General features: G+C 29.6%; 1 protein-coding gene across 1 annotated transcript; it reads right to left on the bottom strand.

Moving 5' to 3' along the window:
* Positions 1-7,013: 7,013 nt before the first annotated feature.
* On the bottom strand, positions 7,014-7,787 carry LOC101218431 (dof zinc finger protein DOF5.7). The gene has a single exon (XM_004134221.3). It carries the CDS (start codon positions 7,785-7,787, stop codon positions 7,014-7,016), a length of 774 nt encoding a protein of 257 aa, XP_004134269.1.
* Between the last annotated feature and the right edge of the window lie 10,795 nt (positions 7,788-18,582).

Below are 18,582 nucleotides of genomic sequence, written 5' to 3' on the forward strand. Positions count from 1 at the left end.
GTTTTCATTTTGTTATTTTTGAAAATAATCATAAGACTATTTTTATCTATTTTTTTCCTCAACGTTATCTTGAAACACTTGGGGCTTGTTTTACCCTTAGACGTCAGGGAAGTAGAGTTTGACTATTTTAGGCTACTCCACGTTTTTTCAAATCCTTTCTTTTCCTCTCATTTGGTGGTCAACTCTTCGCCCTTATTCTTTGTCACTATTTCTCACTCCTTCGAAAACCTTTCTTCACTCCTCTTCGTCATTGTTCCTCACTCTTGAGTTCCTCTTACTTCGTCTTTCCCATCTCTCTTTCTGTAAGGCCCACGATCTAAATAAAAAGGGTTATTTTTGCACAATAAGGTATTTTGGAGTAGACATTTTAAAGTTTGCGTTAAAACTAGGCTACGCGATGAGAAAGCACACGTTCAAGTTTTATAAATGCGAGAAAGTTGACATTTTGGTGTTGTAACGTGAGAAGAGTATGCGTTGAGAGTTAAGAAAAGTACAAGAACTTAGAATAATTTTGCCAACCTTTAACTTGGTTTTAGGCTATTATGTCGGTTGTATATCATCTATAAATACCCCAAATGGGTTCATTTGTAAGAAGAACCTCCAAGTCCTCGAATTCTCTAATAAAGGCTCTCTTTGACATTTTGTCAAGCACCTTGTCTACATTATCTCCATCACTCTCTTGCCTAACCCTTTGAGTTTTCTAGGTGCCTTTGCTGCACTAAATATCTTCCGCTGCCAAATCTCTTGTGTTTTTACTCATAGTGTTTGGTGCACTAACTTTGCTAAAGGCTTACTTGGCTACGAGGACGATATAGTCAAGCCAAGTGTCGCACGGTTGGTTAGCTTCAGACTCTAACCACCTGACAATATAGTCTTGTTGTATGGGATTACCATGTCATTTGCATTTAGGTAAGACAGTCTATCCTACTTTAACAATTGTTTGAGTCATAATCACCTATTGAATTGCATTAGCAAGAACTCTTTACGAAATGTTTATTAGAGTCATGGTTTTGTATTACTTTGAATTCTACTTTCCTCTTGATTTTTTTATTTGAGTTCTAAATCCATACGAGTTGTTAATCATGGTGAAAGTTTCAAGTTCAAATTGTTAACATTTTGATCTATCTAGATCATGTTGATCTAGAAGGTTGGAGTTAGTTTCAAATATTTGTTTATTTTGTTACAAATTTGAATTGAGTTTTATTTGTTTGCAATTAAGCCTTTAAGGATTAGAGTTATAAATAAGAGGCGCTAGCTACTAAAAAGTTCTATTTAAAAATATTTTAGTTTGCCAATTTAAATTACATACATATTTATCAATGTATTTGTTTTCATGTATATATCTTGAAATTATTAACAAGTGCAATCATAACTATTATGAATTTAATTATTTGTACCCTCCAGCGTTGTTTAAAAGTGTTTGAACTAAGTTTTAAGGCTCTTGTCAAGATAAATGCATTTTCCTTGTAAATATATATAATTACTATTCTTGACGCTGACTTTGATGTATTGGGTTGAATTCTAAAATGAATGTTGTTTTTTTTAATAGGTCTTGTACAATATTATATAGAAATGAAGAAAGAACTTAACAAATAATATACATGTGTTTTCTTTTTGTTGGAATAATACCAAACTTTTCTCGTAACACTTATTATATTTAGTTTCTTTGAAAAACTTACCATAGAGGATTAGTTACTTGTTTAATTTGATATATAATTTCTTTGTATAAACGATATATATAAAAGTCTATATTTATATGTTTGTATATGCATCTCACGTCAAAATTAGAGGAAGCAAATTTTTTTCTAACACTTCACCAAAAAAAAAAAGAAGACAACAAGAAAAAAAAAAGTATATGGATATAGGCTAGTAAGTCACGGTTTTGTAACTAAAACAAGTACCACTCAATCAACATTGTAGGTACTGATCATAGTTTTTGGTGTGCATTATGACATCAATTTTTTTTTTGGAAAGATCCATGACTATGACAACTCATTGAAAGGTAAGCACACATATTGTATCTATATTATTGACAATGTTTGTGTAGTGTAAATTGTATGGTAACCATTTATTTTCGTATCACGTTTTGCAAGAATCTATTATTGGAGTAATGAAGGCATGATTATGTTCAACTCTACTAAGCTCTTTATAGGATTTAAAATTTGGATTGCGATATACCTACCATACTTCACTACAGGTAGATTCTTGTAAAACTTTTAACAAAAAATAGTTATTAGTTAATCTTTTTGTACAAATATTATAAAGTGTATGATAACGTGTGTATATATATATATATATATATCAAAGTGTTGACTATTTATTTCCATGTGGGTGTGTTGTATTAGAAGTACTTTGTAATTGAACTCATCGGTGTAATGACAGGGCTGCAAGGTAAAGATATTCTTGTAAAAAAAAAGTGGTAATAGAGGAGTATATGACATTTGATTTTCTTACAAAAAACTGTTAAGGTAAAGATATTCTTATAGTCATGCTAGGTGTATTATTGACATTCAATGATTGTAATGGTATGCCTGTTCTTGACCTTCAACAGGAGTCATGATTGACATGTTCTTGACAGAAAAAATGTCAAATTATAGAAATTCGTGACATTTTATAATAGTCGTCAATATGCAAAGAATGATAAGTAATTACTCGTGTGAACTAATGACAGTTAGCTATTGTCCTAAAATATAAAACAATGACATTCATTATTTGTCAATAATGCTGACTATGTAACATTTTTGTCGTGAAAATACTTATTGTGACAGTTTTTTCAATTTGTTGTAAATAGTCATGTTTTTACCGACGATACAATGACCGTAAAGTACTGTCAAGAATCTTAAATATTACAGATTTTAACTATGGTGGTAGACTATTTTTCTTGTAGTATACATCGAGAATTGTTGAACATAATGATAGAAATAATAATATATAAAGAAAAAAACGTTAAAAGAGGAGTGTGAAACCCTAGATGGCAGTTTTTTGAGTAAAATAATCAACTCTTCACGTTATAAAGCAAAGCTGTTTCAATTTTCAAACCTGAGAATGAAAACCGAGTCTTTGCAAAGAAATTGATTTTAACGCTCACTCATTTCCACATAACGACACCATTCATTCATTACTCATTTAACGGAAACACATTTTATGATTTATTTGGGTGGCTGCTTCTTCAAAAGAATTTTTTTTTGAAGTTTTACCTCCACACCCTTTACTCTCCATTTTCAACCACAAATTATCTTAAAAGGTTGTTTTTTTAAATGTAATAAATTATTCTATTTTATTTGAAATGAGAAATGTTTTAAAATTTTGGGTTTGGATAATTTAATTGAAAAGAAAAATATAGAATTATAGAATATAGAAAAGGTTAGAATTAGTTTAAAATACCAAATTGATATGACCTCATATGGAGGAATAATAATTTATTTAGTACACATTTTCCTTTCCTTGGAGGGAGAGGATGCAATGTTCTTTTTCTAATTCTAATAAATTTGATTAGATAGAACTAATTAATAAGACTTTAAATTATGATTTATTAATTGAAATTTCATCATACAACAAAGGTTAAATAAGTAACTAAGCTATGAAAGCTATGGAGTCCTCCAAATCCAACGGTTAGTTATTTGAAAAAGAAATTAAAAGAAAACAAGCCACAACGTTTAATTGGAAATTCATTGTTATTATTTGTAATATTTGAAACATAAAAAAAAAGAGAAAAGGCATCGTTAAGAATTAGGGTTGGAAATTATGAAAAAATGATTAGTGAGAGAGAGAGAGAGAGAGAGAGAGAAGAAGTGTGAGGAGAAGCTGCTAAGTATAATGAATGTGTACTGAACAAGACAAAGAAATGAAAAGAATAAACTTATATATTTTGGCTTAAAAAGAAAATGAAGAAAGTTATATTTATTGAATAATTTATGGGTTTTTCTTGAAGTTTCAGCCAATGATATTATGGAGAGCATATGATAGGGTCATGAGGTGCTTGCTATTGCATGAACCTCTAAAAATGACAGTTTGCATTTTCTAACCAAATAAATAAAAGAGAGGGTTTGGCTGTCCCTCACTCCTTTCACGTTTACTCACACTCACCCCTCTTCATACGTTTCTTTTCTCTCTCTCTATCACTTGTGCAATCCATGCACAACCTTTTTTTTCTTTTTTTCTTCTTTTCTTTTTACAAATCCAATGAAGCAGGCACCAAATTTCAATCATTCTTTCTCTTTCTCTCTCTCTTTTTTAATTTAAATATAATTCACACAAATGTATAAATTATGAAAAAATCTCTAAATTTATTCTTTATTTAAAAAAAAAATTACTCTCATTTCAATAATACCTTCAAACATTAGTTTCGGATGGAATTTGGTAGTACTATTCAACTTTCAAAGTTGCCATAATAAACATCCTTGGCTTAAACTACTCTTACAAAATGTCAAAATTATCCCTCCTTTTAATATATAAACTATATTACTACCCATTTCAAACGTTATTTTGAATTTTTAAAAGTTTTTTCATTTCACCATTAATTATATTGATGGAATGTAAGCCTATTAATTCAACTTTTGAAAATTTTGAGATATTTTTAAATGAGATAATACACCTAGTTGGCTCATATAGCAATTGCAATTAGATATATGTTTTTATAGTATATTTTTTAAAGTTTAGAGAGAAATTATTATAAATGATAAATCTACTAAAATATTGACCAAATATAGCAACATTTTAGATTTTATCAATTATATAGATATTGATAGCCCAACAAATTTTTATCACATTTGTTACTAAAATAAAATATGAAATTTTGTTATATTTTATAATTTTTTTTTGTTTATTTTTATATATTTGAAAATGTCCAAATTTTTTAAGTTCAAAAATATTTTTTAAGTATTAAAAATGGCCATCAACAACAATAATAATTTACTTCTATTATTAGTTTATGTGATATAGTTTAAAACAAAACTTTATAAGTAAAAGTGAACTTTAACTCAAACATAATTGACACTCTTACCTTTAGAAGTAAGAGGTTGAGGTTGGATTTTCATCTCAGTTAAAAACTAAAAGTCATGAAATCAAAAGTATATAATAACAAAATTATTATTTTGATTTCTATATGTTTTAATTAATTTCAATATGAATTAAAAATATTATATGCCTATGAAAGATTAAAAAAGTGTAAGCCCCAAAACCCCATTTCAGGCTTTTCACCAAATGGTAAAAGCAAGCAAATGAGTGACAGATAAAGCAATGATTCAATGGAAGGCAAAAGGAAACAAAAAAGAAAAGGGAAAGCATCTTGGTCTCTCATAGATAAGCAGAAAGAGGCAGTAGTAGTACACAAGAAGAGATGCTGAGTTAACAACTAGCTCTTAAAACCCACTGGCTCTCTCTCCAACAACATCAACACCCCTCAAAAATATTATTATTTTTCTCTAAAATTGACGCTTCATTCTTCATTGAATACAATCCCCAAATGCACAAAGTACAGTGTGTGAAATTATGAAAGAGGGATTCAGAGAAAAAACAAAGGCTATTTAGTGAAGAGGATTATTATAGGCTGCAAAAATCATAGTGTGTGATATGTTTCATATTTTAGAGAGATATATGTTGACATAATTAATAATGCTCAGTGATGCTCAGATTAAGTTTCTTCTGATAAAGATATTGAGATCTAAACACTCTGACACACTCAGTTTGTACACATAAAAAGTACTATACCGATCTTTAACTCATTCTCTCTGCATAAAACAAATCAAAGATATGCATATTAGTCCTAGTTTTTATTTTTATAATAAACTGTCCAAAACTTTTTTCACTCTCATCACATCTCAATCAAACAAACAAATAGTTAATATATCCATACATACATATATATATATATATTTTAATTCCTTGATACTTGGTTAAATCTTCGTGAACTTAATAGAAATCTAGAGTCTTGATCTAGTTCAGCTGCCACGAATACGAAGTTAGTATATGTTTGAGTTTGAAAGTTTGGATTTGAAAAAAGAAAGGAACGATGCAAGTTTTCGATAAATGTTCAAACATTGGTAGTATACAATTGCCTTATTATTTAACATTGAGTTATGTTTTGTTATTAGTGGACCAAACATATGTAAGATACTTTTTCTAATACTACTTTTACTTGTAAGTTTATTTTATTTTGTTATCTAGTTTGAACTAATGGTATAAAAGACTTACGAAAATTTGAGGGTGAAAAGCAATTTCTTGTGTTTGTTTTTGTAAAGAATATATATCATTGAACAATATGAGAAATCAAACTAATATTATTTTTTTAAAAGAAAACTTAGCAATAAAGTTGTTATCCTACTAAACAAACATTCTTATTAGTTAAGAAGAAAGAATGAAATTGGTGTAAGAAATGCAAATAAAGAATTACATAAGTTATAAAGAGAAAAATCATTGATATATGAATGAAAACAATTATTTTCACTAATTTAAGAATGTTTTGATTTGAATCAAGAGCAAAGTTATGAGAGTTTAACGTCGAAAGTAAGTGTTAATATATATAGTTTTGTTAGACATATTTGGACATACAGTAGTACCAAACAACAATGGTAGAAGTTTGAATCCTTAGATCTTTTGTTTTGATATCATGTTAGTCATTACAAAATTAAAAAGAAAAAGTTTAGTAATAATCTATATTTGAACATCCACAGATTTCAAGCTTTGTATATGAATTACTTTATTAAGTGAGATAAAACAAATATAGAAAAACGGGTTTGAAAGTATACATAAAACATGGTGTTATATAGATAACAACTAAATACAAGATGGGATTTAAAATCAGCATAAAAAAGAAAAACAAATAACCTTATGGAAAATGCTATCTCACACTTTCAGTTCCATTTTTCTTATAATATTGTCTTATAATGAAACATAGAATGAAAACTAAAGAAACAAGTAAATTTGGATTAAAAAAAAATATATGAGAAAGCTACATAATATGCAAATTTATTATTCCCCTACGCATGATAGAAATGTTGTGGTCTGATCTACCTTCAGGGGAAGGCAGTGAAATGATGCAAATCCTCCCAACCCTCAACTCCAATATTATGATCATCGTTACTATTATTATTATTCCACCCACCATGCCCATCATTAATTGATCTCGAAGCTCCGTTGTTTGGAGCACTTAGTTGAGTTGGAAACAACCATTGATCAGTAGTAGTCGCAGTCGTTATAGTAGTCGTAGTAGCCGGTGAATCTTGATGATGTAGATTGTGAAACAAAATAGGTTGAAAAAAGTTGTGATTTTGAACCTTGTTTTGTGGTGGTGGTTGTTCATGATCTCCAAGAATCATAGCCAAACGTTGTTGTTGTAATTTCCAATGAAGGTCTTGGTTTAAAGAGCTCAAAGATTCAATTGAAGATGCAAGAGACAAACAAGAACCTCCTCCTCCCCCAGTGCCACCAAAATCAACAGAGGGCGGCGGTACTGGAAGTGGTGGGATTATTCCGGTGAAGAATTTAGCGGAGGAAGATGAAGAAGAAGAAGATTTTAGCTTCTTGGTTTTCCGACAACCGCCGCCGATAGGGACATTTCTTAAGGCTCCACCTTTAGTCCAATATCTCCGGCAAGTCTTGCAAAAATGGCGAGGCTGTGTGAGACTATAGTTATTGTAATAGCAAAATTTGGTGTTGGTGGAATCACATCTTGGACACTTTACACCTCCTAATAGTTCTTGATCTTCACAATTATCTCCATTTTTGTTTTCTTTTCTTCTTCCACTTGATGATTTTTGCCTTATTTCTTCTTCCAATGAGTTCTTCATTATTGTTATTTGCTGCAAGAACAATATAATACACTGTCAATAATAATATGAGGAGATGATAGAATAGAGAGAGAGAGAGAGATCTCTTGAAATGAAAAGTTGTTTCTTTTCTTTTCTCCTCTTTTTTCTTGGGTTGTTTTGATATATATGAGATCAGTTTCCCTTTTTTAGAGGCAAATATAATATACTAAATTCAATGTCTTCATGGCAGTGAGATGGCATCATGATGGATGTTGATGGGTGCTTGTGATTTTCATCAAATATACAGTTTTTACACATATATTTACAAATATAAACACATATATACACAAAAAAATTTTGTATATCATTGCCAATTTCTTATTTATTTATAGAAAATATTTCCTAAAAGAAAAGGAAGGAGAGTGGTATGTCGAGAATATAAAAAAGGTTCATACTATTAATGAAAATTTGAATGGTTATAGGAATTAAACTGATTTGGGATTTTTGGTTTTTATATTTGAATTGTGCCCATTGAGTTTTTTTAGAGTTTTTAGAAGTTATGAAAGTTAAAAAAATATTTATGGTTTCTTAACCACTGAAATTCCATAGTTATATTTTATAAACCTATATAAAGGCACGTTTAGTTTAATCAAAGATTATTTTCTCCACAATTTTGTCATCCACACCCTTCTCTTCTAACAAAGTGACATCAAAGCCGTGCAACAAGTTTGAGAGGAAAAATATGGCCAAGGGTGGGATGAATTCTCTTTAACTATGGATGCTTACCAAACTTAACTATTATATAGTTGGAGCATCAAGATAAAAGTGTTACTAGGAGCACACGATTAATTTGTGGGAGATCGTGGAGAACAGTTTCCAAGAGGTGGAAGCTGGAGCGATCAACGCAAAGAGATAGTTGTCAAAGATACATTTTAGACCATTTTGCAATTCCGATAAACATCAAAGGCAGTGGGACGAGCTTAAATCAACTCATAGAGGAGCTGATTGTGTTATAAAGGTACGATTACAAAATTTACGTGGTGAGAGTTTGAATCATTGTAAATGAAGGAGATGGAGATGATAGCATAGTACTACACCAAAGTAATGGTTGTTGCCAACCAAATTGAGACGAAACGACAAAGAAATCAAGGACATTCGTGTCATCGAAAAGACTCTACGAAGCCGAAGTACCAAGTTTGAGATCATTGCTACGACAATTGAGTAGACAAAAAATGTGAGACCTCTGAGTCTAAAAAAGAAAGGGAATCTCGAGCCAACCTAGAGTAATTTAGGACTAGAAGGAAAGCAAAAAGCAAAACTCTAGTGCATCTTGGGGCTATGGAAGATCAAGATCAAAGGACAAGAAAAGGCAAAGAGCAAATCTCGGTCCATCTCGGGGCACTACTCGGTCGGGACTAGAAGCAAAAAGGAAATTATTAAGGAATCTCGTGCAGTCAAGTGGAATTCCAGGAGAGATAGAAGATCGAAGGTTCATTCCGAGGGCAGTCTTGGTGCTTGTTGAACAGAGATTTGAAGAAAAGAGTGAATTGTAGAGAGATCTCGAGCAATCTTGAACACGAGTCCGACCACGATTGAAGGTAAAAGGGGAAAGTGGAAAGATCTAAGGGCAAACTTGGGGTTGTACTGTCGACCGATACTAGAACCTAAAAAGATTTAATTAGTGATCTCAAGTTGATCTCGGACCATTTCTGGCTAGGATCACTAAGAATTATCTGTTCGGTGGAGTTGGAATCCAGGTGTTTAGACATGCAAAGGCTTATAGTTTAAAAGAAGCAAGAGCTAGCAAGTTTATTAAGAGTTTAAAGATGATTAATTCAACTGAAGATTAGTATAAGTATAAGTTTTAAATAGAAGAAAAGGGGGTTATTATGCAATTTTGTTAAGAAAATACTTTAGGATTGTGCTAGCTAGAAACGTTCGCGTGAGGACAAAGACTTTTGGGTTAAAGACGTTCAGAGGAAGAAGGTATACTTAGTACCGTGAATGATTTCTAAAATTAAGATTGATTTTAAGATTCGTTTTGATGTTTTGATGTTATGATGATCTATGATTTATGTGTTTCATGTTTACATTTATGTCTTTGAAAAGCATGTTTATGTTTCAAAGAATTTAGTTTATGTTTCAAAGAATTTTTTATGTGATTTTATTGAATGCATTGATTGAGAATAAATCATTAGTCAAATTCTTATATTGAGCTAGTTAATTATATATGCAGATAATGAGTTAAAGGCAACTATGGGGTGAAAGGACCACATGTGCGGTGAGAAGCTAGCTAATACGTTGAAAGGAGCGTATTCAGTTTAGCGGTCTGAGCAACGAGAAATGAACCAATTGAATCTCAGAAGATGCTGATGATTGTGAAAGGACATTACAATAATCTTGGGATGGTTCATGTTCTTGGTGATGGAGAGTAGATGACTAATGCATATTATGTTTTATGTGATTTACTGTTTACGAAAATGGTTATGTGAATGTTTTATTCCACAAAAAGTTTTAAGAAATTATCACTCTGACTAAGTCATTGACTTACCGTCTAAGTTTTCCCTTTCCCAGTGTTCAACGTTGAGGCCAAGTTTGGATCAAAGAAGGTAAGCAATATAGATCGTAAAGGTTGAGAGGGCGTTTAGCATTCTTCGTTAAGATCTTGTACTAAGAATGTTTGTTTCTTGTACTGTTCTTAAATATAAGTTTATATAGAAATGGTTGGTGTTATTATAGCTGCTATTGTGTTTCTGCTGCTTAAGTTGATTTTTAAATTGCTTAGTTGTTAATGATAAAAGGTTCTAATCACGTTGCATACCGCACAATAAGATTAAGGGCACCATGTTCTCGACCATTGCGGTATCTTCCATGTCCACAACTATTCTCCTCCGTTGAGTTTGAGTTGGAGAAGAGGTGAAGCCAACATCAACATTTCTCAAAATTCAAATGAATCCACGAGAAGAAGAGGATGTCAAAATGGTTGAAGACGTACGTGGTGGAAGAACTTAGAGAAATAAATATCAGGTAAAACTAATGAAGGTGGTCAATTTACATCAAATGATTTCAAATAATTTTGTGATGAGAAAGGCATCCAACGCTCATTATATTAACAGTGCCAAAGACACCACAACAAAATGATCATGATGTGACAAAGAGGAAAAATCGAACAATCTTGAAAATGGCAATAAACATGTTAAAAACAAAAAAGATGTCAAGGGAATTTTGGACGGAAGATGTAACTTGTGCGGCCTATTTAACAAATCGAGCACCAATTAATAGTGTGCATGATAAGACACCTTCAAGAAGCATGGAGTGGAAGAAAGTCCGAAATTAATCATTTTAAGGTGTTTGGAAGTATTGCTTATGCTCGCGTGTCAAAGGAAAAAAGGACCACCATGACGATCAAATCGAGAAACTCATCTTCATTGGCTATGGCACAAGTTCGAAAGGTTATCACCCCTCTACAATAATCCTTTGAATTGAAAGATAATTATTAGTCAAGATGTTATTTTTTTATGAAGAATCTTCTTAGGATTGGAATATACAGAAGGACTATGACTTTATTCCATACGTTGAAGAAGAAATTGAACTAACCAGAAATAAAATGGATGAAATAACTTTCCCATTCTAGTATTATCATCTCAGTTAACTGATCAAGTGATAGCTCAAGGTTCTACATTGCCTAATGAAATGGAGGCACTTTTCCGCAATTCAGAAATCTAACATCGTAATTATCCCTCTTTTCCAGTAGAAGGTAATAAATGTATTATATAACACTATTCATCTCAATTTTATTCATCCTATGTTGTATGTATGAACTTATGCTTTTTAAGAGAGTTTTCTCTCCCTATTTTTTTCAATCAATGAAAATTCAAAACTATTTATGTAGGTTAAAAATTACCTTTTAAATGACTTTTAAAGAATAAAAAAATTGTTGTAAATGATAAAACTATTAAAACTATTTATAAAGTACAACCAAATTTTAGATTATATTCATGATGGACAATTTTGATAGAAGTCTCCAAGTGTCTAATAAAATAAATTTTTTTACCATATTTATAAATATTTTGGTTTATTTATTTTTATTTAAAAGTTTACCTCATGAGTTTGTCAATTTTAAAATGGGTTTAATATATAGGTTCTTAAATTTCTAATTTTGCATATGTCCTAGCTAATTAATATATAAATGGGCAAAACTTTTTTTTTTAATTTGTTATGATCCTTCATTTGCCTAATAAGATCTTATTTAAAGTTCGAATGGATAGATACAAAATTGAAATTTTATAGTTTGATTATAAATAATATTTAAAGTTATATTTGATATAAATAATTATTCTTAAAACTCTTCTCTATATATACCATGAATCTATTAGATTATATAATTGTAAATTCAAAATTTTGTTAAACTCAACACAAAACTAAAACTTAGAGACTAATCTATTAGAATTTAAACTTTTAAAAATTATAATTTAACTTTTTTTCAAACAATACATGTCATATTTGCAATTTAATCTCGAATTTATAATTGATTTGAGGCATTGATAAAAAGTATATAATGGATCTAGTAGTGAGTATAGCTCCCCATTTGCAAAGAGGTTTTGTTTTATCACAGTCACAGAGCCATATCTGTGTCTGTGTTATGTATACAGACAGTGTAATGAAAACACCGTACATATAATAATACAAATAATTGAAAAGCATTAATAGTAGCAGTCTCAAGAGAACAGAGTTCCCATGCATGGCAATGTTGCATAATATTATGTAACCCTAAACCCTACAATCCTATATGTATTGATTGCCGTCTGCTCTCCATATATATATATCCTAAACCACAAGTTTGAACCTGATATATATTATATGTATGCCGAGTTAGAGGGAGCAGCAACATGAAACCTCATCAGACACCCTGCAAAAATCACCTTACCTTTGTCTCTTCATTCTTATGTATTGTCCCTTTTTCTACCAAAAACCGTGATTTTGATATCTTAGACGCTTTCTTTTTAACATTCAAATATTGTATGGACAAATAGATTAGTATGTGAAAGCATGTAAGTTGGTTCAAATATTCATAAATATTCAAAGATAACACATATGATTGGGTGGGAACCTACAAATTAAAGTATACAATTATTGTAATGTTAGATGTGAGGTAGGGTGTAGTTGCTAACAAATTTTGTATTGTTTCGTGGTCATATTAATTAGAGGTCACATTTTGACAAACCTTTGCCTATTATATATTAGATATAATGATGAGATGAGGAGGTTTGTTAGGCTTTTGTGCATGTTTAATCAAGTATGAGTGTTGTGTTGCTAGCCATTTTAATCATGATTATTGCTTTCTTTTTTCTTTTTTTTTTGGCGTGTTTTAATTAAAGAGCTAAACAAACACCATATATAACAAACTAATTAATAATTAACAAGTTGTGTTGTGTGTTTGAATTAAGGGTTATTTTTATTATTTTGAATTTGGTTTGTAATTATTAGAGTTGTAAGAAATTTGTATGGGAAGGATTATGATAATGATATTGAGAAGAAGAAGAGAAAGTACGTTTTGCTCAAAAACTGGAAAGATACCTTTCATGCCAGTTTTGAATAACTCTATAAACTTTTTACCTTTAACGGTTGCTGCCTCTTTTGTCTTCTACCCCTTTGGATCTTATACAATGATGCCTTTCGACTTGGACAACCCCATTTTCTCTCTCTCTCTCACATTTTTCTTATTCACTATTATGCATTCTTCTCTTCTAGTTCAATCTCTCAGTTACTTTGTGTTGAGTATTTAGAGGAATAGTAGCCAAATATCATAATAATAATAATAATAATAATAAAATTATAGAATTCAAACACTGTAAAAACAGTCTGACTTTGATTTACTAAAGTGTCCAAGTAGATTAAGTTTTAATATGCTAACTTTACTTAAATTTTCTTCTGTCTTCTCTGCTTTGAGAGTGAGAATAAATGAGAGAATTCTTGTGTGGATGTAACCATTTATCACACAATGTTTTTGTAGTAGGTGATTTCTTTTCTCCAGTTTCGAATTTTTCTTCCTTTATTCTTGCCTTTCCCAGTCTTGATTTTATTTTAGCTTGTCTCATACTTTTCTGCTTATGAATTCAATTGTACTACTGATGTTTTCTTTTCCAACAACTTAACACCATCATATAGTACTCGTATTTCTACATTTATATGGATTGACATCCACATGATATGATATGATGAATGAGTGAATATTTTCGTTATACTACAAAAGAAATCTTTCAAACAAAAAATTAAGCTGCAAAATGTTACTAGTTTGTCAATAATATCATCAATCTAACCAATAAATTTTACTTTTCAAAAAATAATGTAAACCATGTAAGCAATTAACTTGTTTAAGAAACCGACATTTTCAAATATAGTAAAATAAACTAAAATATTTATCATACTAAAATTTTAAATTCCATCAATATAAACTTCTATCAATGAAACATATAAGTGTCTATCAAGTGTATTATTGATAGAATCTAAAATTTTACTATATTATTTTGTCATTTTTTTACAATAGGCTTTTTTAGAAGGGAAATTGTATCTAATGACAAAAACATTTTAAAAAAATAGCTCACGACATCTATTTTTTGTATATTGAATATGACAAAATTAGTGATATTAGACAGTTATAAAACGGTAATCATAGAGTTATCAAAAGGTTATTAGACGATAATAATAGGAGTATCAGAGACTCATCACTTTTAAATTTGCTACTTTTGCAAATTTAGAAAATGTCGTGGCATGGACTCTATTATCAAAAATATATTTCGCTAGTTATGCACAAGGCCCTTTTCAAAAATAGAAAAATTGAAAACTATTTACACTCCGTAACAAAACTACTAAAACATAAAATTTCATTACACTTTATTTTTCTACGAAGTGTAAATATTTGGTCAAATATTCTATTTTTGACAATTTTCCTAACATTTTTTTCTTATATTTGATTTTATAAAATTTTAAAATGTGTTCTATGGCAAAATATATTTTATTAAGATTTTGATAAAATATAGACTTTGACATTTTGAACGATATCTATATTTTAAATCTTGTTTAACACACATCATACATACATACACACGTATCTATATGGAAATGATAATGTAAATTTTTTTTAGAAATAATAATTAAAGTGTATAGCAACATTTAAAAAAGTTACAAATATAGTAAAGTTTATTAATAATAAACTTCTATCGTTTATAAATTCTTATGGTCTAGCAGTGATATAACAATATTTATAATATTTTAATACTTTGAATCTAATTGTTATATATATTTGTTATATTTATCGTCAATGTAGAAAAGATTTTACTATATTTACATTTAAAGAAAATGTTGCTGTATATGTTGATGCTTTGAACCTAATTGTTATATTTGTTGTTGTGTTCGCACACATGACATACATACACATATATAATAAACAAAATTGAGTGAGTTCTAAGCTCTTTCAACTACAATAAAGCCGTAGGACGACCAGATGACTTTAAGATGGAATTCTTATATAAAATCTACATTTCTCTCGCAACTAAAAGGAGAAGAGTTTGTGAAAGCCACTAATTACATGCCCATTAACCTTATCACATCAATATATACAAAAATCGATCTAGCACTATTTTAGTTTTATATTTTAAAAATAGCACCGTTTTGGAAAACTCGTGATTTTGTTGGTGTTCCCTATTCCCACAGTCAAAAAAGAATGAAGAAGATAATGAAGAAGATAGGGGAAGCTGAAACGGTTGAGAGAAAGTAGGGAAAAAAAGAAATCCTTGTGGTTTGACAAGGCTCTAATACCAACTTAAAAGTAAAACCACATTATAGAGAAAGATGTATTGGCAAGAGAAAATCATAGGTTTGTATATATATTTGCATGATTTTTGGAGAGTGTATTATTACAATTATATATAGAAAGGTTGGGATAAAAAACTCTTACCCTACACTCACCCCCAGATCATAATATACCATAAAATAACCCTTATAATTTAGACTTTATACATTAAAGAAATAAAGAACAAAAAGAGCTAACATGGGCATGTTAATGGGTTGCCTTAACAATCTAAACGCTTTAGTTGAGTATTTGCCCATTTATCATTTAACACACTTAAAATATAGGGGAATTGGAAGATATGGAAAACTTGTGGTTAATTAGTTTTACAACAAATCACATGCTTAATATTTTCACTATACTCTTCACCTTCCTATAGTTTAATATGTAACTTTATGCATACTTTGTATTTTATTTCTATAAACTGTATCTGAGATTATCACAAATGTGAACATTAGTTAATTTACATTAATTAATTTTCAAAAAAACATGAGAAAAATCTTGAGAGAAATGTGCAAATTTGAAATTTAAAATTGATATTATATTAGGTTTTGATTTGATTTAATATAATAAACATTTAGTTTAATATAGGAAAAGTTTTATTAGTTTTAATTTGTTTTGATAATCTTCAAATATTTTATTTATTAACAAAATAAACTATTTACATTTGATTAATCCAAAATATTTTGTTAACCTACCTAAAATATTTTTTTTTCGAAAATATATTGAAAGTATAAATTTGGTTTTTTCCACTATACGAAAAGAAGTGGGATCTTTTAAAGAATATAAAAATGCGACAAAATATTTACAAGGTATAAAACAATTTTGAAAACAAACAGGTCCGCAATGAGAAATTCCAAAAATGCTCCGATTAATTAGCATCCAACGCGTAAAGTATGTGGAAAACGATCGTTTAGATTTGGCTTTCCTACACGATCGTTTAGATTTGGAAAGATATTTAAACGATCAAATCTAAATCTAAACGTTTTTTTAATAATTTTTTGGTACACGATCATTTACATTTATTGTTTAAATTTGGGTTGCTAAATCTGAACGACTTTTTTTTTCAAGATTTTTTTATACTTGTTTATATTTGGAAAATGGTCATTTATATTTAAAAAATGATCATTTATATTTGGAAAATGATCATTTATATTTGAAAAACAATCGTTTAGCTTTGATACACAATCGTTTAAATTTGGAACCTAATCGTTTAGATTTGGCTACAAGCTACAATCTACAAGCTCTCACTCATGCTACAAACTCTCACTTTACATATTGAACAGAGAAGGAAAGAATGAGCTTTACAATCGGTAGTAAGGCTAATCCTTGCGACCGACTCTCTAGAAACAATCGGTCAATACAGACGCTTGGCCTTATAACCCATACAGACCTTACACATTTTCTTGATGAAGTTAGAGCTTCTTTTATAGACAGCTTTTGACGAAAAATCTATCATTTTGACCATTTGAGTGTCGAAAGCTATCTCTTTTGTCAAGTCACATCACTCAAACTACCACTTTTGTTTTCTAGCAAACATCTTCCCGCGTAATGATTTGGTCTTCTCGCCTTATCTCTTTGTGAGTTTCTTTGTGATTTGCCAGCTTGTTCTTTTGTTAACAATCTTGCGTTTAGACACTAAAAATTGGATAAAAGCAGGCATGAAATTCATGTAAAACCCATTTCTAAATAATTATGTATTTATAACATGAGTTTTATCATGTGTTTTGGTCTCATTACTCTACCTAAAAGAGCATAATAACTTATATTTTACAAGTTATGAACGAATGAATTGGAGTATTGTAGAGGTAAACAACACTATATTGTCTTCAATTGTTAAGCATCAAGCCAAAAGATCTCAAAAGCAAAGGATCCTTAAATGGTTGAATTGTAAGCATGTAACCATATCATGTGGACATCAAAGATATCATTGCTATTATGTTTCATGTGAGTACAACATTTGTATTGTTTTAGTAGTTTTTTAACGTACCACTGTCTTAGTTGTTTTTAAAGTATGTTAATTAGGTATCAACAATAAATAATCATTAATTATAGATATATACTTTGCATGTTTCTAATCCTTTTAATCTCATACTTGGATTGTATCCAATCATTGATTGCTAATAATATATTCAATATGTTATACAAGATATGAAAATTAAAATGGGAATTAGAAGCACTAGTGAACTATTTAAGCATACTACATTCATATTTGATTTCTATTTGTCAGATGATTACATATGATTGATATTTGATTAGTAAAGTGTAACGTAAAGTATGACAACTTTGTTCAATATATTATCAATAAAAAATATAATCACATCAATTCTTACAAATTTTCTCTTTTAAAAAAACTTCATTTTGACCTAAGATGAGATGACAATATCGAGTAGCATTCACTCTCATGAGTATTAAAGAGTAAACAAATAAAAATTGATATCATTAACCATCAAACAATCATCATATTATAAATAAATATATCTAACAATTACATGACAATCAATATCAAATAACAACGAAACATGTCAAAGAATAGAAGCTAATCAGATGGCAATTAAAAGACAATCAAACAATATACATATTACCATGAAAAAACGAGTAATCAAATAAGAATTAGAATGTTAACTCAGAAAAATAGAAAGTAATCAGATTGACAATCATATAGAAATCAAACTTCTTGTCCAAGTCTGTGAATCAATGAAGTTATTTTTCGACTTTTTAGTTTCAATTTTACTTTTAATTCCACTTTTAAGTTGGATTGGACAACCAATTTTGCTATTTTTACAAAAAGAATTAAACCTTTGAACCATGGAAATAGTTTCTTCCAATATTTTTCAAATATGTCATTGTCCCTCTTGCTATCCAAAGAATTTGATGATACTCTCGTTCAGCCACATGAATATGATCTAAATGCTAAATCAAATTATTTGATATTATTAAAACATACGTCAAATGTTAAAGGTCTGTTTTAATCGAATTAAGAAA

Source organism: Cucumis sativus, chromosome 3 (assembly GCF_000004075.3).
Source record: "Cucumis sativus cultivar 9930 chromosome 3, Cucumber_9930_V3, whole genome shotgun sequence".
Taxonomy (NCBI): domain Eukaryota; kingdom Viridiplantae; phylum Streptophyta; class Magnoliopsida; order Cucurbitales; family Cucurbitaceae; genus Cucumis; species Cucumis sativus.

Bases quoted from the DNA above. Each gene is read 5' to 3' on its own strand.
- LOC101218431 (XM_004134221.3), bottom strand. From the start codon at position 7,787: ATGAAGAACTCATTGGAAGAAGAAATAAGGCAAAAATCATCAAGTGGA.